This window comes from Euphorbia lathyris, chromosome 6, assembly GCF_963576675.1.
Source record: "Euphorbia lathyris chromosome 6, ddEupLath1.1, whole genome shotgun sequence".
NCBI classification, from domain to species: Eukaryota; Viridiplantae; Streptophyta; class Magnoliopsida; order Malpighiales; family Euphorbiaceae; genus Euphorbia; species Euphorbia lathyris.
This window is the reverse complement of record NC_088915.1, coordinates 29,436,291-29,459,987: the sequence shown is the minus strand read 5'-3', so window position 1 is coordinate 29,459,987 and position 23,697 is coordinate 29,436,291. Positions and strand designations below refer to the sequence as shown.

Sequence of the window (23,697 nt, the reverse complement as noted above, 5' to 3'; positions counted from 1 at the left end):
TTTACTCAGTGTCAGCTTTAAACAGTTTATATGCTGAGTAAGTATAACAAACAACACATGCACATATATATATTGAGAGAGTTAGAAATTACTCAGTATGACTTATCCTAGTTCGGCCTCTCCGCCTACGTCCAGTCCCCAGACTCCTCCGGGCTTTTAGAATCCAATACTGAGCTCTTTAAAGGTATAGCACAAACCGGTTACAAGGCAGTTGAATATGCAAGAGTACCTTCCTCTATTCGTCTACTCAACTCCTACTAAGTGCTACAACCCAGCACCTAGATTTCTCTACCACTGAGTACGTAATACCGAGTACTCAGCACAACACTCTCAATATTACAATTGAAAACAAACTTGTTCTTTTTCAGATAAAGAACACTTTAGATGATTACAGAGAATCAATCTAGCATTTACACAAGGAATAGAAAGTTGGTGTAAGATCTCTTTCTTGTTTTTGAGTGCTTTGAATTTGTATCTTTCTCACTTGTATTTTCTATATGAATCGGCAATGATCCAAGAGGATTGCTTGTCCTTTTATAGTTGTATTTTGAGGATCAAATGATTTGAGTTTGATTTGTCCGTTGAATCCAAAACAACTCTTTTGGGGGACAAACTTCTGGTCAGCTTCAGATGTGCATGCCAATCTTGTTTTCTGATTTCTTCAGATGTCAGGCTTGTCTTCTTCCTACAGGCTTTGTCTTCTTGCGGCAGTTTGTCTTATAGCAACGAACAGTTGACCCATGTATCTCGGAATTTGGCTTTTGCGTAATTCCAAGGCTTCAATTATTGGTGCAGACAGTTGTCGGATTTGTCTTTTAGCTAACGGATCATCCATGCTGTCCTGAAGATCACTCAGCTTCACTTCGATAGTCATTGTCTTTGATTGTCACCAAATCTCATACTGAGTTCTTTTTCACTCAGCTTCCATGGTCAGCTTCGTTCTGCAAGATCTAGTTCTGAAGCAGACTTCTTTTATGCTGAGCTTCGTTCCACTCAGCTTCTTTGATCAGCTTCATTCTTAAGCTGTTGTTTTAAAGATGACTTATCTTCTCTTGTGCTGAGTTGCTCTTTACTCAGCTTGTGTTGTGTTCTCATTCTGACTTTGTCCTGTCTTAATTTTATTTCCTTTTGCATTTATGTTTATACTCAATATTGAACAAACGAATTAGTACAATTAAATCAAAGCACTTAAATTTAATTGTCTTTTAATCATGGATTAAACTTAAATAATTTTGTCAAATCAAAATCTCGTGGAAAGGTGTTTCAACACATTTTTATTCTAGTATTTCTCTTCATTCATATCGTTTGCTTATTCACTGCGTTTATGGATTTTATCTCAATTGTTAGTTTGCTTTTGAATGATAATGGTCGATTGTTCATTTGATTAAGCTCGCATACAACTATCTGATTGAATTAGATAATAAATGAGTCATTAATTATTTAGTTAAATCTGAGTAAGTAACAACTGATGTTATGAAGTTGAACTCTAGATTGTATTTGGGGATAATCACATTGACAACTGAGAACTCTCCATGTGACATTAATACATCTATTTTTCGATTTTATCACATCAAGTAAATGAGTAATTAAGTTTCTGAATCAATATTGCTGAGAATCGGTTGGCTTAAACTAGGTTCTTTTATAAGTTTCTGAATCGATATCGCTGAGAATCAGTTAGCTTAAACTAGGAAGAACATACCAAACTAGTCTGATATGCAATTTAGAGGAAATATCAATACTGTCAATAATCAAGACTAACTGAATTCCTTGCCTAAGAATCCCTTAGTTGAAATCCTAATAAATCATTATATTCAATTTCAATTCGACTTTATTACTTTTGTTAATTCAGTAATCAACCATTCCAATTCCCTTTTTTTACTTTTTTGTCATTTGCTTAGTTATATTTATAATTAAATCAGTATTAATCTTTTGGGTACGACCTTTACTTATCCTTGTGCAAGCCTGCTCCTAAGGGCTGTGAAGTTATATTTATTTTTAGTGGATTCGACAACCGTCAGTGTGCTTATCCAATGTCTCAAGAATCGTCCTAACCTAAACTACTGATGGTTCTATTCGTTCTTGACAACATCCTTCCTTGCTTAAGCTGCAGTTGAATGTGGATGCTTCGGTGATTGCGGATTCTAGGGTTTAGAGGATTGACGTTGTTGTGCGAAATGATAAATGTGAGTTTTTTTAGGGCATTTTCTCATCGGCTATCTAGGGAGTTTCATCCTCGTGATGGGGAAGCCCTGAGTATTCGAGAGGCCTTGAGCTAGTTAAAAGCTAAGAGTTTGGATGGAATTGAGGTTGAGTCGGATGCTATGAAATTTGTTCCTTATTTAACTGAACCAAGTTTCCAGTCTTCTTATGATGTTTTGATTGATGATTGTAAGTTCTTCTTAAATTTATTTACTGATGTGAAAGTCAATTATATTAATCATTATATGTACCCTTTATTGGCTAAATGACAATTGGCACATACAATACGGGAAGTTGCTTTACATGGATTTTCACAACCCTACTGTGCAAAAATGGGATATGCATTTGAAATGGACGTCCAAGTTATTATACATATCATAAGTGAGATGGAAATGGAATATGTAATCTTTTCCTTTATCAAAGAAAGTTTTTTCGAGTTTGCATGTTCAATCATTGATCCTGAAAATTTCTATAATAAAGTTCGGTAAGTCGCTAGTATAGTTCCTTATCTACGATATTGGTAGGTACTGGATTTTTTTTTTTAATAAATATAAGATATAGGAAGAGAATCCATTGGATATAATGTATAAAAAAACGAAATTAAATATATATAGAAAGGAAAATTTCTTAGAAAGAAACTAATAATATTATTATATTAAAGATATAAAAGTAAAAATAAAATAATTTAAATAATACAAAGAAAGGTACAATAAAGTAAGATTTTGAATTGAAATAGTTTATTCTGAAATAGTGATTTTGAATAATAATTTAAAAAAAAAATAATCAATATCAATTATTTTAACTTAATATTATTTTCAATTATTGTTTTTTTAATTATTAATTAAAAGTTGTATATCTGCTTTTTATTTTTATTTTAATAGTATAAAAAACTATATTGAAATATTATAAATGCTATAAATATAGTAACGGTGTAAATAGAGAAAAGAACAAACTTATGAAGATGAGAGTAATTGAACTTCAAGCTTCCATAAAGCTAGGAAAGGTCAAAGACGCTCGATTAAGCAAAACAGTTGCAGAGCCTCATTCAAAGAGCAGATGTTGCGGTAAAGTCAAAAGAGAGTTTTGAGTTCACAACGTTAGAAGATGCTCTTAGATAGGAACTTTGGTATGAGATGATCTGGATAGGGCAGCAAGGCAACTTCTCTACTAAAGCATGAATATGCTCCACCGGCTAGAGGGATGAGAGAGATGTTATTCGAACGATTTGTTTTTGGTAAGAGATGGACATTACTATATGTAAATTCGGGCGCATTGCTCTCAGCTTTTTCAATTGTTGTTGGAGTCTTGGTTTTTGGTACGAAACGATAAGATAGATTCCTCGGCTAGATGATTTGACTCTCACTTGGACGAGCTTAGGGCACAGACAGAATGAATCGCCTGACAGGAGCATCAAAGCTTTCTATGGAAAAAATATTAATCCCATCATGAAAATGATAAAATATCCTAACAATAAAAAGTAAAAAGAATGGTGAAATTTAGTTTTTTTTTTCCTTTTCTTTTTTACAAACAAAAAGGTATCATTTTTCTAATTCAGTAGACAAAAAATTCTTTATTCATATTTATTCTATAATACAATTATAATACGATAAAATATGCGAAAAACACATATGATAAAAACAATGAGAACTTCCATTGAAAACTAAAAAAGTTACTTATTTTTCGAATTGAATGTAAAAGACATCTTTTGTTACAAAATGTTTATTAAAAAAACTGTCATATGTGAAATGTTTATTTTCCATTTTGTATAGGTAAAAGTTTAGAGCGGTACCAAATTCTTTGTCAGGACATATGGAGTGGATATACAATCCTCATTCTTTGATTCATCAAACTTTGTATGTTGATCTTGTTTAATGAAATTTCTTTTACTTAAAAAAAACAATTAAGAGTAATAATTAGATATAAAAAAAGTCTTTATAAATGTTAGAATTCCCTAATTGAATTTTTTTTAAGGCTCTATAGTGAAAACTTCTAATAGGTGTTTGGTGAAAAGCCGTTTGAGATGGTAGATTGAGCTCAAACCACTAATTTAGAAAAAATTATGATCTTTTTTCAATTAGATGATTGTAACATCAGTGGTACTCACCTAGATTCTAAATGAATTTGGTCATTCGTCGTTAGATCTCGGCTTATAAGAATCATAAGGTGGAGTTCAAAGCACCATACGACTTAGATTTAATAAACCTATATCTAATGGTGAATGACCAAGTCAGGTCCAGATGAGTAGTACTAATTATAATATTTATATAAAAATACTTTTATTTATTCTTAATTACTACCCTTAATTGCCTATCTACTATGAAAGAATTTATTATTATTATTGTTATTTTGGTTTTGAATTTTCTACAAATTGAAATCAATTGAATTGAGTTCTACCGAAAACCATTTTCGGACATTCTTCGTAGATTTAATTCGAATAGTATTTATCAATTCAACCATATTTTATAGTCTCTATTTTACTAAGTTTTCAAATATTATTTTGTTCAATTGAATATAATTCTGTATTTATATTAAACCACTATTTTTTCTTTAACTTTTTATGTATTAATAAAGACCTAAATTATACCATATGTATATAATATTTTTTTAGGATACGATAAAAAAAATTGGCATATTAAACATTGATTCATTGAAATAACTTATCTATGATTCTAATTGATAAACATAAATATTTATATTTTGCACAAAATTATATTTTTCAATTACCAACTCATAGTTTGAACATGAATCACTAAAAAATCAATGTATAAGTTTTTACCAAGCAATTTTACACAAACCACTAAAATGTAACTAACTAACATCAAACATCAAAACTTTATTTGCCAAACATGATCCAAAACTACTTTTTTCTAAATCCACGGGTTGAGCTCAATCCGCTATTGCAAACCGTACACCACTATTAGGCATTGTTTGGATGTTGTGTAATTAAAGTAAGGTAATGTCAGGGCCGGCTCCAGGGGGAAGCCACCTAGGGGCGGCCTAGGGCCTCCGACTTACGGGGCCTCCGATCGGAATTTTTTTAAAATTTAATAATTATTAAAAAAAGTTATGGTTAAATGGTATATAGAATTAAATATATAACAAGAGATGGTGTTAGCTTGAATGGTAAAGATATAGTGGAGATGTTTACAAGGGTGAGAATTCAATTCCTTGGATTAGCATTTTTTTTCACATTTTCTCTTATTTTGTTTGTCTTTGACAACACAAATGTATAAATTATTACTTTGTTATTATAGTTATTTTTAAATTTTTTATTTTTTTTTTATAAATTACAAGATGAAATTCACTTATGAATTACAATTTGTAATTTGGTATAAAATGTTATTTAGACTCTGATTTATTTAAAATTTTAATATTTGACCACTAATTTATTATTTGGTTACATTTGGACCATAAACTATTCAAATTGATGAAATTCTACTTAATTATGATGAAGTCTTGATAAAATTATTTTCTTATAATATGTGGTGATATTTTGACATATGAGCTTGACATGTCGTACGTTTTAAAGTTGATTTACCCAAATAATTAATGAGATTAAAACAAGAAAACAAATCTCTAAACTAAAATTTATCAAGTCTAATTATCAAAATATCATCATATGTCAATAATTCTATTAAGTTTCCATCCAAATTGGATTGAAATTTCACCAATTGGGATAGTTCAGTGGCCAAATGATAAAATTTTGGATAGATCAAGCGTCAAATGACAAGATTTCTTGGATCAATCGATGTCCAAATAGAGATTTAAGCATGTAATTCATAATAAATACGTGACTCAACCAATTTTTAATGTCGAAGATAAATTCTTCTCTTTCTTTCCATAGAATCTTGCGATTAGGTTCGAGTTCAGCCGTTCAAGATTAATTTCCAGAAATTAATACTTTGTCGTCTGCTTGCTTCTCGCATAACTGGTGAGAAGAAACTTGGTTTTAAATATATAAAAGAAAACTCGATTTTACATATACAAAAGTAAAAAGAATAATAATTTCTTAGTTTTATGTTATTATTATATGACTTGAATTGTAGTTATAATATATTGGTTTTACTATTTAATATTTATTATTTCTAAAATAGTATTAGATTTAGATATAAAAAAAAAAGTGCACAATGTGCCTAGGGCCTCCAAAATGCTGGAGACGGCCCTGGGTAATGTAAGGTAAAATAAGCGATATGTATGAAATAACTTCCTATGTTTAGATAGAAGCTAAGTTAAGTGATAGTTTAATAATGTAAATTACTCTAATATCATTTTATTTTCATTTGTATAAATCAAATAAAACAGAAATAGTAATTTTGGAAGAAAAATCTAAAACTATATTTGCTGGTCTAAATCTACAATTCCCAGAATGATAGGGTCTATTTTGTATCTTATCCCTAAACTTAAGAGCTGCGGAAAGAAGAAACTCGAACTGGGGCTGCTGCAAAAGGAGAGAAAGGACAGGAGGAGGTAAAACAAAAGAAGGCGACAAAAAGGGAGAAGGAGAAGGAAGAAACAGAGAATGAGAAGGGGTAAACAAGGAGGCGAAGAAGAGATTCATGCGGCGGCGAGGTCTGGTGACCTAAACGCCGTTCAGTCAATTCTCAGTTCGAGCCCTTTACTCGTTAACTCCAGAGATAAGCACTCCAGGACTCCGTAAGCTAACATTCAATTCTTCATATTTTAATTGCTTTCTCCGAATATTTGCTTCCCTTTTTATTTATTAAATTAGTTCCATTTCATTCTTAATGTGGATTTGGGATTTTCTAAAGGGTTGTTTTTAGGTTTTGAATTTCGGATATGCATATTTTCATCTTTAATTTTGAATACTTGATGTTGTGGCTTGAAGCTGGGGAATTTGCTCTAGCTTGCTTTTGTTCTTCATTTATGTCTTTATGGCAATTTTTATTTGAGTGTGTAAACTTCAAAGTACAAACTGAACAAAAACATGGTCAAATTTTAGTTTACATGGCAGTTAACCATCCGAAACAATTACTTCTAAGCACACGAAACAACATGGAAGATTAGATGAGATCTCATTATAATTTGAAAAAGTTACTTACAGTTGATGCAATTGCTTAATTACTAGAAGTAGAAACACAATTAATTGAAAGCAAATACTAATTTCAGGTAATGAAGGAAACATAATAGGCATAACCAACAGGTCCCTGAATCTTACTAGGCTCTACTACCATTTGAAGGATTATTATGGATTGGGAGCTCTTGGACTTTGCTACGATCCTCAAATTTCAAAAATATCAGTTAGATTGATTTCATGTCCAAAGAGCATGTTCATAAGCTTTAACTATTAAAAGTTCTTAGGAAATTTCATCCATGTAGTCCTAGGAATAATGCTCTGTCTACATGACTTCTACTAGTTATATTTCATTATTGCTGAAACATTATGAAAAAGATCAAAAGCTGAAGCAGAACTTATTAATATGTTCGTTTGAAGTTACAAAGAATGGTATGAAGATGGATTAGATATATATCTTGAAAGGGTGAGTTTATGGTGCAAGAGAAGAAAGAAAGAGCATAAAATAATGAAGAGAAGGAAAGGATAAGAGAAAGTCAAATTCTTAAGAAAGCTTGTATACCATTTATCACCATGTTATAAACCATTTACCCCCTTGGATATTCTGAAAGGGGCTCATCGTAATGGCACCGCGGTACGAGGAATTGTACGGTTTTACCAGTATTCAGCTAGGCTAAGCCACTTGGACTATTTCTTAGGTGTGAGGAAACACATACTCCTTATAGTTTTCTAGGCATTGATTCAATCTTTCTGACTGACCATCAGATTGAGGGTGATAAGCACTGCTGAAATGCAAAGCTGTGCCCTATAATTTCATGAATTCTTTCCAAAAGATACATGTAAACATACGATATTTATCAGAAACTATAGAGCGAGGCATGACGTGTCTAAGGATGTGTATATGTGTTCGTGAGAGAGAGAGAGAGAGATGATCATGATTAGGTGATTTTCTATTTGATGCGACAAAATGTGAATAAATAACATCCTCTGTGGACTGTGAAGCTTATCTGCAGCTATGATGTTATCTGGTGGTAGGATGCATGGGTAACTGCCAGATGTTGCATTTCTATATATACTTTCATGGAAATGTCCTCCGGATTTGATATTCTTCTACATCTGCTCCCACTTTTTTGTCTAACATCCCAGGTGTTAAACTATTTATCTCTCAAATTACACCTCCTCTGTATGCTTCGTGTCTGAATTCATCTAAACGTGCAAAGCTAATTAGTAGTGCTCATATATGATCAAACTATCATATGCCTCTATCACTCATTACATGTAACTACATTCGCTTGAAAACATTATTACTGCTCTGTTCTTGTATCATCACTCTAAAATATGCCTTTTGAAAGGCAACACATTGCTGCCCATTATAACAAATTAACAATTGAAGGAACCTAGAAAACTAACTGTACAGGCTGTTGTTTATGGGCTTTTATATTTAGTTGTCTGCATTCTCATGTCTCCATTTTGTATTTCTGAAAATTGCTGGTTCTGGTACTCCGGTTCTTTCCTTTGATTTTGTCCTTTTGGTGTCTTTGCCTTGACAAAAGCAATTCCCCCCCCCCCCCCCCCCCCCCAATAGGTTGCATCTGGCAGCATGGTCAGGACATGCAGATGTGGTGAGTTACCTCTGCCAAAATAAAGCGGATGTCGGTGCTGCTGCTATGGATGACATGGGCGCAATTCATTTTGCTGCTCAAAAGGGTCATTTAGAAATTGTCAAGAGTCTTGTTTCATCTGGAGTTTCCGTGAAATCGTGCACTCGAAAGGGCCTAAATCCATTGCACTATGCAGCTCAAGGTTCTAATCTTGAACTGGTGAAGTACCTGGTAAAGAAAGGTGCAAGCCTTACTGCAAAAACAAAAGCAGGAAAGACCCCTCTTGATCTTGCTAACAGGGAAGAAATCCTGTTGTTTCTCGAAGAATCTGAATCTGAACAGTCGGCTAAGAAAGGAAGCACCGATGCAAAAGAGAAAGCTGAAGAATCCAATGCAAAACCATCATCGCCGGAAAAACCAGAGAGCTGTGATGAAGTTAATGGTTTGCGGGATAAGGAAGAAGATGAGAATGAAATGGTTAAGAGGAAGGGTGAAAAAGGCAATGATACCGAGGAAGCCCCTTCGGAACAGAAAAAGCGTAAAATCACACTGAACCATCTTTTAACTGCAGATGATAATGAAGAAGAAGAAAACTTATAATGGAAGATTCATCCTTCTAAACTAAACCAACCAACTCTACAATTAAAACTTGTAGTATGTGGCTCTTTTGCCATGTTATGAACAGAACTATGACCAATGCAATGTATTAATCTTTCTTTTTCTTTTATGTGTTTTCTTATGTGAACAAGTATTCATTCCATTAAGAAGGAAAAAAAACTGCAAGAGATAGCAAAATATTGAGCGATTGGAGGATTTTTACTGCCCGTCTTTAATCGCTACAAATAACAATACTGAAAATATAAATGCTTTTCAAGAAGACCCAAAATCCAAGGAGGTGTTTGATGACCAATATGAACACACAACTGAAGGATTTGAAGTAATGTTATAAATTTAGTAAAATCTATTTTTGTTAATCCAAACTTAAGAAAATGATGAAACATTTCTATTTTGTTTTACTTAAATATATGGGATAAGGTGCAAAAATAGCTCTAATATTTACACTTAGAGCAATTTTACCCCAACGTCTGAAATTGTTCAATTTTACCCTTAATGTTGGCAGCCAAGAACAATTTTACCCATTCCGTTGACAAGTTGGGTCAATTGGAGAATTATTAATCAAATTTTCTTCTCGGTGATGAATCTTTGTCATCTACACTTCACAGATGCGTAATGAGTAATAGATCACAAACATATGATTAAACGTGAATTTTTTAAAAAAAAAATAATTTAAAAATATAATGTATTTTGTACGAGTTTGACAAAAAAATCAAATATTTCACTGAATTTAAAAATATTAATCTTAAATTCTATTATTAAATCATAAAAAATAGAATTTTTTTATAATCAACTTACGTGCAATTGGTACAGAATAAGGAACAAAATATCTGTGTTTTATAATAATATCTGAAATTTATTCAACTTGCCAATATTAGAGATAAAAGTGTTCTTGACGGCCAATATTAGAGGTAAAAGTGTTCTTGGCTGCTAATATTAGAGGTAAAATTACATCATTTTAGACATTAAGAATAAAATTACTCTTGTCTGTAAATATTAGAGGATATTTTTACATCTTATCCCCAAATATATTTATAAGTGGCTGTTTGAAAGAGTCAATACTCTTTTCAGTTTTAATGTAGCCAATAATTTGAAAAATAAATAAATATTAAAGGTAAACACATAACTAAGCCTTTTAATTTTTATAGTTTTAAAAATTGAACCTCTGATTATTTATTTTTTCAGATTAAATCGTTGAACTAATTTTTACATAAATTAGACCCCTCAGTTCTATTAGCTAAACCATTAGTGAAGGATTTAGTGAGTGTGAAAATATTAATGAAGGGTTTAATGAGTGTGAAAACTAAAGTCTGGAGTTTATCAAGAAAATTTCTAAAGATCATAAGTTTAATCAAGAAAAGTTAAAAAGATCACGATCCAATTTTGACCATGATCGGCACATAAATTAAAATAAATTAATCTATGGTAGCTTTAAATTCAAACCGTAACTAATCCAAATACAACCAAATGAGTCATGCTCAATTCAATTACATCATAAAATATTAAGGAACCAAGCTATACAAATTTAAACCTCCAGAATTAATAGTCCTCAAAAACAAAACAATAATCAATCTAAATTCAGTCTTCTTCAACATCAAATTCTAGAGTTACCTCATTAATAGGATTCTTAATCTGAAAAATAAAAAAAAATAAAAATAAAAATCAATATCGTACGAGATTTTTATCTATATGAGCGAAACTCACAATGGATAATAACTATAGCATAAAACAAAAAGGAAACATGCAAATAAACTTATAATTATTCAATCATCGAAAATATCTTATCACATAAAGCATTTCAAAAATAGCTAAACTGGTGTATCAAATACAAGAAAATAATTTCAAATACCGATAATCAGAATCAAATGGAATTCTGAAACTTCTTAAAATACTAGTTATCAGAATAATCAAACATAAGACAGAGCTTCAAAATACATGGTACAATGTAACAGAACGGTAATATTACACACCACCAGGGCCAGTGATGTGGGCATCCAATCGACTATTTGTGTGGAGACGATTAGTGAGAGAAGTCGAACCAATGAGGCACACACCTAAAAAAAGAGATGACAAACTGTGTGAAAAACAGGACTCACACGGCGTGTCAAACAGCCACATGACGTGTGGCCCAAGTGAAGCAACAAAGATATCAACAAAACACTCACAAAGTGTGCGACCTGAAGATGAAGCTCTTAAAGTTTTTAATTCACATGGTGTGTGGCTTTACTTAGTTTACCTTCTTCAACTTTTTCTTAATTACAATTTTATCACCTCTTATTTACAACTCATGTCAGTTTATTTACAAGTTTGTCACTTTTTTTTACAGTCACCTCATTTTACCCCTTTAAGCTTTATCTAATTAGTTATATGTATTTAGTTTTTTTTTGTAAATTCATCTTTCTGTTAAAGGATGATATAAATTCATCTCTTTCTTATAAGAAGACAAATTTTTTTATCAATCTAAAATATATTTCTCTTTGAGAATGTTTTTAGGATTAATCCCTCTTAACAATGTGGATTTCTAATTCCTATGAATTTAGCTCGTGAATCTTGAGGGGTTGCACGACTCCTTCAAGTTTAGCTTGAGAATATCTTTGATAATTTACGATTAAAAATTATCACTTGTTACCCGATCCGTATCAATGAGAAGTCGAGCCAAGGAGGGCAACACGTCTAAGGAAAGAGATGACAAGTAGTAGAGTATTCGGACACGGAATCAACTATTAGCAATGAATTTTTGTATCTTCTGCTACGTCACTCTTCAATGCCAAACTTCAACCCTACATCAATATACATTTATAACTTGCCCCCTGATGAACCCCCCTCGTAATAAAATTGTGTATCAACTGATTTTGATAACTCAAATTAGCTAAATTAAAAAATTACCAAAACATTCATTCTGAAATCATCTCGGCCGGTAATATCTCAATCTTGATTTTATTCTGCCAAACACACATGTATCAGTATCAATCTCTGCATTTGTATTACAATATTGACTAGACATAAAAAATATGGATTCCTAATTTGACAAAATAAAGAAAACAAATGAAAAATAAATTTTAAAATACATTAAAGGCTAATCAATTTCACACAATTCCAACAAACAAAAAGACACACTTTCGACCAATCTTAAAAAAATCAGTCACTTTCAATTAATTTCACCTAATTTTAGACACCCTAAAAGTATAATTGCAAATAGACGTGGGAAAAATCCAATTTCAAAACTATTTCACATAATTTCATTTGCTTTCAATCAATTTCTGCAAATTCTAACTACTTATTTCACAAAATAAATTACAGAATAACACAATTCCGACCAATTTTATAACATTTTGGGCACTTCAGAAATAGTTTAATATAGATACACATGACACAAACCCAATACATTTCACATAATTCAACCAAATCTAACTAATCCCAATCATAATCACTCAATTTAATCAACTTTACCAAACTAATTTCTCATAATTCTAGTAAATTTCAATTAGTTTTAGTAATTTAAAGTCCTTTCACAAAAATTCAGCAATTTCAGACACTTTTAAACTATTGCAAAACTCACTTAAAATTAATAAAACAAAACAATAAACAATAAAAAAGCAACTTTCCCATAATTTGTTTGCAATCACTTTTACTAGAATATTTAATGAGTAATCGGGTGAGTTTGAAATTGGATAATATCCTTCTTCACTTTCTTAACTACTTCAACAACTCTTTCTTTTTCCTCTTTCAACACCAAAATAGATAAAAGAATATACAAATACTCTATGACATCAACCAAAACTTTTCCTTTGAAATTCTCAGAACCAAAAGAAGTAGACGCTTCATCGTCATTAAAAGGAAAATTGAAACGAATTTTCTTACTATGCTTTGCCATTGATAAAAACTAAAAAATCCAAACAAATCGAAATAACAAAGACGGAACAAATCAATCCAGCAAAAGAGAAACAAAATATTTGATATGAATAAAGAAACTCTAAATTAACTCCAAAAATGAAAAAAAAAAGAAGAATAGGAAATAACATATTAAACACCATTCAATAGAAAATAACATATAAAATAAAATAAAAATATGACAAAAACAACCTAAAAACAGTGAAAAGTAAAAAAAAAAAAAAAAAACAATTCTTTTTTAAATAAAAGCTTTCTGCAATTATGTAACCAAATGTGTTTTCTAAAATAGAGATTTTACATAACTTCCCCTTAAGAATGATAACAATTGCCCAAACCCGAAAGCGCTAAACTAAAAAATCTCTCCTCTCTCTCTCTCGCTGGCTCTGAGAATCGACGCCATGGATATGCTCATGCTCTCCTCTCCACTAACCCCTAACTTATCTTCATCTTTTAACCCTTCTCTCCCACTTTCTAAACTCTCCCCTCTCTCTTTCAATTTCAGACCTATTTCTTCTCCTACCAAAAATTTATCCTCTCTCAGAGCCTCCTTTACTTCCTCCCAAACCCTGTCTCCGCAATTCTCAGCCCCACCAGCCACCGCTATGAGAGGAGCGGATACCGATGCCGTGGGGCTGTTGCTTAGGGAGAGGATTATTTTCTTGGGAAATAACATCGATGATTTCGTTGCTGATGCTACTATCAGTCAATTGTTGCTTTTGGATGCTCAAGACCCAACTAAAGATATTCGTCTCTTTATCAATTGCCCTGGTGGCTCTCTCAGGTGAACTTTCTGTCTTACTTCTTATTTCTTGAACTACTATGCATTTTGTTTTCTCAACTGTAATTTTAGGTATTTTATTTAGAATGCTTTAGCCAACCCAGATTAGTTGGATTTCTTTTCTCAAAAGCGCTATGATTTATGGTTGCTTCGCGGATATTGGTGTATCTCATGCATTTTCTGATTGGGGGATTGCATCCGCATTGTATTTGAAACCACGTTTTGAAGAAAATTTGAATTGGAACACAACTTATCTTTGGTAATTTATAGTTTTGATGATGATACTGTCTCTCTTATCTTGGGGTTTCGTACATTGAGAATTGGTAGATAAGGTGCACTATATTGGTGAGGTCAACTACGCATCTTCTGCACTTTTTTTTTTTTTTAAATATTCTTCTACTACATAAAAGAGTAAGAAACCCGGATTCCTTTTAGTTGGATAATTGATTAGCAGCTCTTTTCTTCTGAGTTTAGATAAAATATTCGAGGGGCTTGTAATTTCGCATATTTGCTTATGCCTATCAAGAAGCCTTAAAAGTCATTGTATATTTAATTAATTTGACATGAAAAATCTACGTATATGGCTAAGAATGCTCAGAATATGCTGCCTCTGGGGCACAATTTCTTGTCAAAATATCTTCATAATCAGCATGGGATATAAGCTGAATTGTCGGGATTCTCAATCCATACCTGCTTCTATTGGAGTGTTTCTAGGAGAATGAATGCTTATAATTTTTGGTGTAGGAAAAGGAACCCTTATTTTTGTGTTCTTCAGTGATCGTGGTTTGAATAAGTAGGTTGCTGGAACTTTTTAAACTGCTTCAAAAGTTCAAGAGCATATTACTTCAGCTTGTTCATATAGATTTATGTCGCGTGAACTTTTAGCTGTAAACAACAATCTACTCTTGTGAAGTGTAGATTTTCTTAATAGAAATGACTCTAAAGTCTAAACTGCGTTGGAGCGAGGCTAGCAATTTCATCCAACCTAAGCAACTTTTTATGTTCAGAGAAATCCCGATTTTCCCAAGCCGTTGGTTTGTATAAGCAATCAAAATTTTCTTTAATGTCCTGAATCTGCATGACATGTTAAGGCTATGGGGCTTTTATGTGAGAGAATGTGCATATAAAACTGAAAGACTATTTGATCAGCTATGCTCTACGGAAGTTAGTTTTGGAAGGTAACAATACAGAATATTGGCAAAATTAGTGTAGCCGAGATGAGGTTTTTGAGATGAATAAGTGAATGCAAAAATATATAAAATCAGAAATGCTTGTATTGAAGAGAAGCTAGGTGTGAAACCTGTTATGGATAAAAGAAGAGAAGGATGTTTAAGCTGGTGTGGGTATGTTCAATGCAACATGTCGCTGGTCCCATTCGTATTCAGGGAAATAAGAGTAACTACTGCCAAGAAGGAAAGCAGAAGATTGAAGCACAACATGGATACAATTACCAAACATCACCTGGAAGTGCTTGATTTCTTAGAGGATCATATTGGACTGATTGGTAAAAAGGAATCCATATAGCTGAACAATGTTGTTTTAGGATCCTGCATCACATTTCACAGTGATTGCCTAAGCTACTAACCCAATTAGAGTGCTTTAAACATAGAAGTCATGGATCCAACTATTCAGCAACTTAAAGTTCCTAAGAAATATATCTGAGAAGTCTATGAAGGGCATGAGCTGAGCAGTATTAGAAAGATATATTGATGTTTTATATTGATGTCAATCATCAAAACCTATTACATGCTTTCTAGGATATGTTAGAGATTACAAGGTAAGGATTAAATGTCTTCACAAAATATTTATTGCAATAGTCTTGGTTATTAAATTGGATTGTTTTTGAAGTTGACCAGTCCTACTTGGTTATTAAATTGGAGTTATTATTTTGCTTGAAAGCGTAATTGAGTTACATACGAATTCTTATGACTTAACTACTCTAGAGTAGGACTGTGCCAAACTGCAGAATAATAATTCCGTATGAGTTTTTAATGTAAAACCAATTTATGGGTTTCTGATTTGGCTGAATTATTGGCCTTGACAAGTGGAATGCTTGGTTAGAAGTCATATTTTCGCGTATTAGAGCAATGAAAGTTATGGGGGGAGGTTGAAGTATTGGTAAGGGGTAATTTTCTAAGTAAAGTGGAAAACTTTTGTTTGATTTTAGGTTTACTCTAGTTTTTATTTGCCTATTTCATGTTAAGTTACCTTGTAATGCGACTTGTAGAGAGTTCACCATTTGTGCTCTTATACTCACTTGTACATGGGAAGTGAAACAATTTGCTACATCTACATGCATCACAACGGTTGCCTCATCATCTCAAATTCTTTTATAAGTTAAAATATAAATGCCTTGATAATCCCTGCATAGATTCACTTCCTTGATAGGCAATCTCAGTGAGAACAAGGATGGGGGAGTGAAGCTGATGATATCCTTATTTTATTGTCTAGGAAATTAAAAAAAAAAAAATTGGGTATTTACAGAAAGATGGAAAATTACTGTTATTGTTAATAATAATTGAAGGAAAGGAAATTGTAATTGTAAGATGTCAGCTATGAATATGGAGTGGACCTTTAACTATTAGCTTGAGCTTTTAGTTCAATTGGTTTCATGACATGGTATCAGAGCCAGTGTGATCAAGTGATCAAGAGTTCGATTCCTGGCAGCCTCATTTGATGTGATTGATTTTATATTATAGGAGCCTGATGAAGAAAGGTAAATTGTCCTGTTTCCCATTTGGAAAAGTTTTGGAGCTAAGCAAGATGATGTGGGTACTTTTCTTCTGTTCTCACTTGACTGCTTCCTGTCTACGCATAAAAAAATACTTTAGTAAACTTTCTCTGGTGTCATTCAGGAAATAAAACCTTAGTTACCTCTATTTTTCGGCTATATGCTTGGAATTGAAGGAGTTGGGCGTTCAAAAGGAAAATTTGCCCTTAGGCTTTATACTACTAGCAAGGAAGGTGCAACATTAATATAAACCAAATAAGGCTACATTCTTGGGGGTTCAGTTCTTGACTTGCTTATTCTACATACTTAAAAGGAGAAATATTTGTATCAAATACTGGTACATTTTCTGCAATACGTACCGAGTCCTATAGGCAGAGATAGTGGTTGAAGTTTTATGATGTTGCTTTAGTTCTTCTTCTTTTAATTGCAACTTGGGGTTGACACGGGGAAAGGATAATTTGTTTTATTACACTAGTTTCATTTATATTTGTACTGATTTGGTTTCAACTATTGTTATTTCAGTGCTACAATGGCAATCTATGATGTAGTGCAGCTTGTGAGAGCTGACGTTTCTACAATAGGCCTGGGCATAGCGGCATCAACAGCTTCCATAATCCTTGGTGGTGGTGCAAAAGGCAAACGGTTTGCAATGCCAAACACACGAATAATGATTCATCAGCCTCTCGGAGGTGCTAGTGGGCAAGCAATAGATGTGGAGATTCAAGCACGAGAAATAATGCATAACAAGAATAACGTGATTAAATTAATCTCAGGTTTCAGTGGTCGGGCAGTTGAACAGGTTGAAAAGGATATCGATAGGGATCGTTATATGTCTCCGATAGAAGCTGTTGAGTACGGAATAATAGATGGGGTTATTGACAGAGAGAGCATAATTCCTTTGGCTCCAGTGCCGGACAGAGTGAAACCAACATTAAATTATGAGAAAATGCGGGAGGATCCAATGAAGTTCTTGACACCAGATATCCCCGATGAGGAAATATTCTAGTCCCGTGTCAAAGTAGTTGATTTGACAGCATTCCCATGAATACTGTTTGAGCAGAATTGTTTTGCAATGGAAGTTAAGAATGACAGATATTCTGTTTGTTGAAATGTGGAATTTTGATATTTATGAAGACAGGCTAGGCTGTGTAAGGAGAAGGGATATATGAGAGTCGACCCAACATAGCTTAAGTTAAAAGTAGGATTTGGTTTTTTCTTATGTTTTTTTAACCCTCCTCTCCTCCCTCTCTCTCAACTGTAACATTTTGATTGGTTGACAATAAGCTATTTTATTGCAAACTTGAAGGAAAATGTGAGATTGCTCTGTGGATTCTATTCATTCAGACTTAAATGTATCAATTGCTTCCTCTTTTCTTTTTTAAATGATAAATCAATTTATTTTCCTAGGTATTCATCCAAGTCTCTTTAGGAGGTTTCTTTTTAATATGTATATATATATTAACATGCACTTTTATTTCCAAGTAATTTATAGTTTTTAAGTCATTTCAATTAAAATTTCATTATGATTATTTTCTTATAGGTTTTAACTAAATTGAATTATAAAGAATTTATCAAAATTAAAATCTCTGAATTTCAGCGGAATGCCCAATAGAGAAAAAGATGAGTTAAACAATGTTAGTTAAAAGGGAAATTTGGAGTTTTTTTTTAACTTCGCTGCTGTTCAATGGATATGAGTCTTGTCATTTGATAAGTTTATTTTTTGTCTTGTCTTTTGACAAGTTTGGTTTTGTTGTGTCTTTTGACAATTTTTTCTTTTCTTTTCAATTCTTGCATCAAAAGTTCTTTTTCCATCTATGACATTATCAAGTGATTTTGGAGAATGCATTTTAGCTAAGATGAAAGTTTTTCAAGAAAATCACAGTCCTCAGCTAGCCAATATCATGGCTATCAAATAAGCTTTAAGTTAGATTAAGAAGTATCGCCGCAATGAGAAAATTCAAATTCAGTCGGATTGTCTTGTCATAGTCAAGGGAATTCAAATGAGTTTAGAAGATCTTTTGTATTTAGTTAATATTATTTCTGATTGTATTCATTTATTACGAGATTTAGAGTTGTGCTTTATCTCCTTTATTAAGCGTTCAACGAATTCGGCTGTCCATGCTCTAGCAAAAGCGGTCAATTCTGTGTCTGTTCGGAGTGAGTGAGCATATCCGCTATCATTTCTTAGCAATATTTTTTCGTCTGATTTAAGTTAATAAAACTTAACATTATTTTTTAAAGAAAAAAAATTGATATAATGTAATAAAATCTATTTCCATTGTTTCACTACATTAAGAATTGAGTACATATATATTTTAGATATTCAAATATTCAAAAATCACACTCTTGTGATTCATCCATTTATCTTCATATTTTATTAATACAAAAGTAAGACCTCCAAAATGTTTAAGGCCGCCTGATTGGATCCTTAAAAAGAAATTATGTATTGCATTGCATTGCATATTTGGGTTGCACGAAATGTCTATAGAATGTTATTCCTCTAATAGTTACCCGAAAAATGAAAATTTAAATTTTAGTTGATTTTTTTTTTCGGTCTATGAAATTTTATTCAATTAAATACATTGAGTTACACAATATGTATATATGGAATTTTATTCAACTAATATTTATTTGGGAAAAAAGAAATTGTCTTTTTTTTTTTTACGGGAAAAAAGAAATTATCTTAAATGTTAGTAAAGAATATGTCTACTACAAAAAGTGTCAAATGATCTTAAATATTAAAAAGAAGAAGTGTGCCTCCTTGTTCCCTTCTTTCTGTCTCTCACTTGTATTTGAAATATAGAAACTTTTCAATTACTTTTGCCAATTAATTGTCCCCTTTTGAAAGGTATCCGGTCCTTTTCATATAAACAAATAAATATAATTATAAATATATCTCAAACAATATTTAATTATTCTTTTAAAAAAAAATATTTAATTATATATATGGTCAAATTTACTTTACTTATTTTCACGGTATGACTATTAAATTTGAAAGCGTAAAATAAAAATCACTCAATTACACTTTCTAACGTTATTGCCACCAAATTTCAATCAACACCTCAAAAATGATCATTGACAACCTCAAAATAAAAATAAAAATAAGAAATTATTTATATTTTGAGCAACTTATTCTGCAAAAATTATAGTTTTGAGGTTATTTATGTGTTGTTTGGTTAAAAGAGAATCAATTTTTAGAGAGAGAAAGATCCAGAAATGATAATTTCAGAAAATAAACAATATGGTTTCATGGTAAATATCGTTCTAAATAACTTTAATTCTCGAACATTTCCATTTTGAGGCGTTAGGTAAAGTTTAGTGGTAATTAGCAAGTGTCAAATTGAGTGGCTTTTATATTATATGGTTTAAAGTTTGGTAAATAATTTATTAGTCCCTATATATTTACATAATACATTATTTAGTCCTCTATTTTGAAAAACACATTATAATGTCTCTATACTTTTAAGAAGTGTTCGATGGTCCTGTTACTGTTCAGAATGAGACCGCTAATATTATTGAAGCTGTGATTGATTCGTCGACAAATGAGCTTCTCACGGCACCGTTTGAGGTTGATGAATTCAAGAATGCACTGTTCTCGATGAGTCCGAACAAATCCCCGGGACCTGATGGCCTAAATTCAAGATTTTTCCAATCTTTCTGGGACATCATTGGGAAGGAGTTGGGATTGCCTGTGCAGATTGGCTAAAGGCAGGGGCGTTCCCTTCTGAGCTCAACGATACTACAATTGTTCTTATCCCCAAGATTGACAACCTCAGATTGTTGAAAGATTTTCGTCCAATTTCCCTGTGTAATGTGATGTACAAAGTAATTGCAAAGGCCTTGGCTAATCACTTGAAGAGGGTCCTGCCTAGAATAATTGGGGATACTCAATCTGCTTTTGTTCCTGAAAGGTCTATAATTGATAATGTACAAGTCGCTTTTGAAACCATTCACTTCATGAAAAGGCAGAATAGGGGAGGAATGGGCAGATGGCACTTAAAATTGACATTAGTAAGGCCTATAATAGGGTTGACTGTGAGTTCTTGAAGCTTGTAATGACTCGAATGGGCTTTAATGATACTTGGATCAATTGGATGATGCTCTGTGTTACTTCGGTTAGGTATAGGGTGGTAGTAAATGGAGAATGTACTGAGCAAATCACCTCGGGCAAGGGCCTTAGGCAAGGAGACCCGCTTTCACATTACCTTTACATTTTGTGCGCGGAAGTTCTATCCAAACTAATTAGGCGAGCCGAGAATGAGAGTTTGATATTTGGTTGTCGCATCTGTCATAGAGCTCCGTCGGTCACACACTTATTCTTTGCCGATGACAACTTCCTGTTCTTTGGAGCTTCAGGAAGTGAAGCAAGAAACGTTTTGAGCATCTTGACTGAGTATGAGAGGGCATCAGGCTAGGCAGTAAATCGAAGCAAGTCAGGGATTTTTTTCAGTTCGAATATGAGCGTGGAGCTGGCAAATGAAATCAAATGCATCTTGCAGGTCCATACTCTTTAGACACGGGGAGATACTTAGGCCTCCCATCACTTATTGGGCGTTCTAGAAGGCGTATTTTCAAGTTTCTGGTGGATAGACTGCGTCAGGAGTTTGGAGCCTGGGGTCTCGGATTCCTATCTCAGGCCGGTAAAGAGGTGTTGCTTAAGTCTGTTGCTCAGGCTTTATCTACCTTCTGCATGAGTACGTTCCTTTTACCTTTGTCTATTTGTGATGAGCTTCAAAAGATGATGAATTCTTTCTAGTGGGGTTTGAAACCCGAGGGTAAAAGGAGCATCCATTGGTTTGATTGGGCTAAATTATGTCAACCAAAGGATTTTGGAGGCATGGGTTTTAAAGATCTGCATATGTTTAACTTGGCATTGTTAGGTAAGCAGGGTTGGAAGCTGGTGAATGAACCAAAATACTCTAGTAAGTAGAATTTTCAAAGCAAAATATTTTCCAAGGGATGACTTACTTTTCTCTAAATTAGGCAATAACTCTATTATGGTTTGGAGAAGTATCTGGAATGGCTTGAGTTTACTGAGAAAATGGCTAAGATGGAGGGTGGGGGATGCTAAATCTATTAGAGTTTGGAAGGATGCATGGGTACCCAAACTAGAAGCTTTTTGTATAAATTCATTTTTGGTCCCTGGGATGCAGGATATGAGAGTGGCTAACCTGTTACTTGAAAATGGTAGGGGATGAGATTTGGATAGGCTTCATGGGTGTTTAAACGAAGTAGAGGTGAGTGCTATTTGTGATATTATCCTACCTTATGATGTTAGGAAGGACACTAGGGTGTGGCACTGGTCGAAGGATGGTTTCTATACTGTGAGTTCAGGTTATACTGAAGGGATGAAGGGGGAGGAAGGGAGCTTGGGAAATGAGGGCTGGGGAAGGCTTTGGAGGTTGGAGGTTCCCCCTAAGCTTAAACTGTTTATTTGGCGGATTTGTTCAGATTGCTTACCTATGCGAGCCCGACTGGCTCAAAGACGTGTTCCCATCATGATTGAGTGTCCTGTATGTTCGGAGCAGGATGAAACGTCTAACCATTTATTTGTTGATTGCAGCTTTGCAGGTGATTTATGGAGGACAGCCGGCTTACCGATCCCTCAACTTGGAGGGATAACTCTTGCAGATTGGCTATTGCGTGAATTGTGTAAATCAAATCAAGACAAACTCATCCGTACGTGTTGTGCTTTGAAGACTATTTGGGATCACCGGAACCAGGTTTTATGGCATATGGAATGGTGGCCGGTGAACACTAGTTGGCGGCTTGGAATTGAAGAGTACCGCGAATGGATGGCGTTTCAGTGAGGAACTGCTGCCAGAACCGCGGATCGGCAGTGGCAACGTGGCACGGAACCTTCTGACTCGTCACCCGCGGATCAGCAGCGTCGGCAGCCGGATGGAATGACTATTTCTGTACCGATACTGAAGGATCAGCAGCGCCATCAGCACTTTGCCATGACGTTTCGTCCTGCGGAGCAGCAGCGACACCGGAAAAACAGCGCCCCAACGCAACCAGTCCGTCGACAGCAGCAGGAAGAAGCGTCAGGTGCAGTTCGTCCAGGTTCAGCAGGCCCGTCACGTCCACTTTCGCATGTATTGACCATTTTTTCTATTCCTCATTATGTTCCCTCTCCGAAATGGAAGCCCCCAACGTTAGGTTCAATTAAATGTAATATTGATGGGGCGTTGTTCATGGAGGAAGGGAGTTGTGGGATGGGAGCGGTGGTCAGGGATGCAACAAGAGCTTTTTTATTTTGTAGTAGCAGCTGTGTTGCAGGTTCCAATGAGCCTCGAGTGGTCGAGGCATTAGCACTAAGAACAAGTATGATTTGGTTGATGGCTTTGCATAACACACATGTTGAATTTGAGTATGATGCGAAAGTAGTTGTGGATGCGATTCTGTCGAGCAAAAAAGACATTTCGGAGTTTGGCTCTCTTATTCATGACTGTCGATTTATTCTAGGATCCAATCTCAATTTTAATTTGTCACTTATTCCTCGTTTAGCGAATAGAGCTGCACATTTGATAGCTATGCAGGTCTATTCCAATGCTAACGATTTTGTATCTTCTGAAGTTCCGGAATGGTAGTTAAACACTATTATTGACGATGTGAATCCTATTGTTATATGAGATTTCCGATTTTTGGATTAAAAAAAACTCAAGATGGTTGGGATTGTTTTTTATTTTTTCAAAAGAAATAATATTGTCAATTTTATATTCAAACTGATATTTGCTTAAATAACAAACAAAGTTCTTCAAAAATAACATACTATTCAATAATAAAAGTATAAATATATACTTTTTGACCTCGTTTTCTTCTAGTGTATAAAGAGACATTTTAAGCT

At 33.5% G+C, this 23,697-nt stretch overlaps 2 protein-coding genes across 2 annotated transcripts; both read left to right on the top strand.

The window, feature by feature from the left end:
- Positions 1-6,582: 6,582 nt before the first annotated feature.
- LOC136233412 (uncharacterized) lies at positions 6,583-9,559 on the top strand. The gene is made up of 2 exons (XM_066023058.1): positions 6,583-6,852; positions 8,817-9,559. Exons 1-2 carry the CDS (start codon positions 6,719-6,721, stop codon positions 9,430-9,432), a joined length of 750 nt encoding a protein of 249 aa, XP_065879130.1. The 5' UTR covers positions 6,583-6,718; the 3' UTR covers positions 9,433-9,559.
- A 4,083-nt stretch (positions 9,560-13,642) lies between these two features.
- Positions 13,643-18,259, top strand: LOC136232935 (ATP-dependent Clp protease proteolytic subunit 4, chloroplastic). Its single transcript, XM_066022418.1, has 2 exons — positions 13,643-14,119; positions 17,370-18,259. The coding sequence occupies exons 1-2, from the start codon at positions 13,737-13,739 to the stop codon at positions 17,851-17,853; spliced, it is 867 nt and encodes a 288-aa protein (XP_065878490.1). The 5' UTR covers positions 13,643-13,736; the 3' UTR covers positions 17,854-18,259.
- The last annotated feature ends 5,438 nt before the right edge of the window (positions 18,260-23,697 follow it).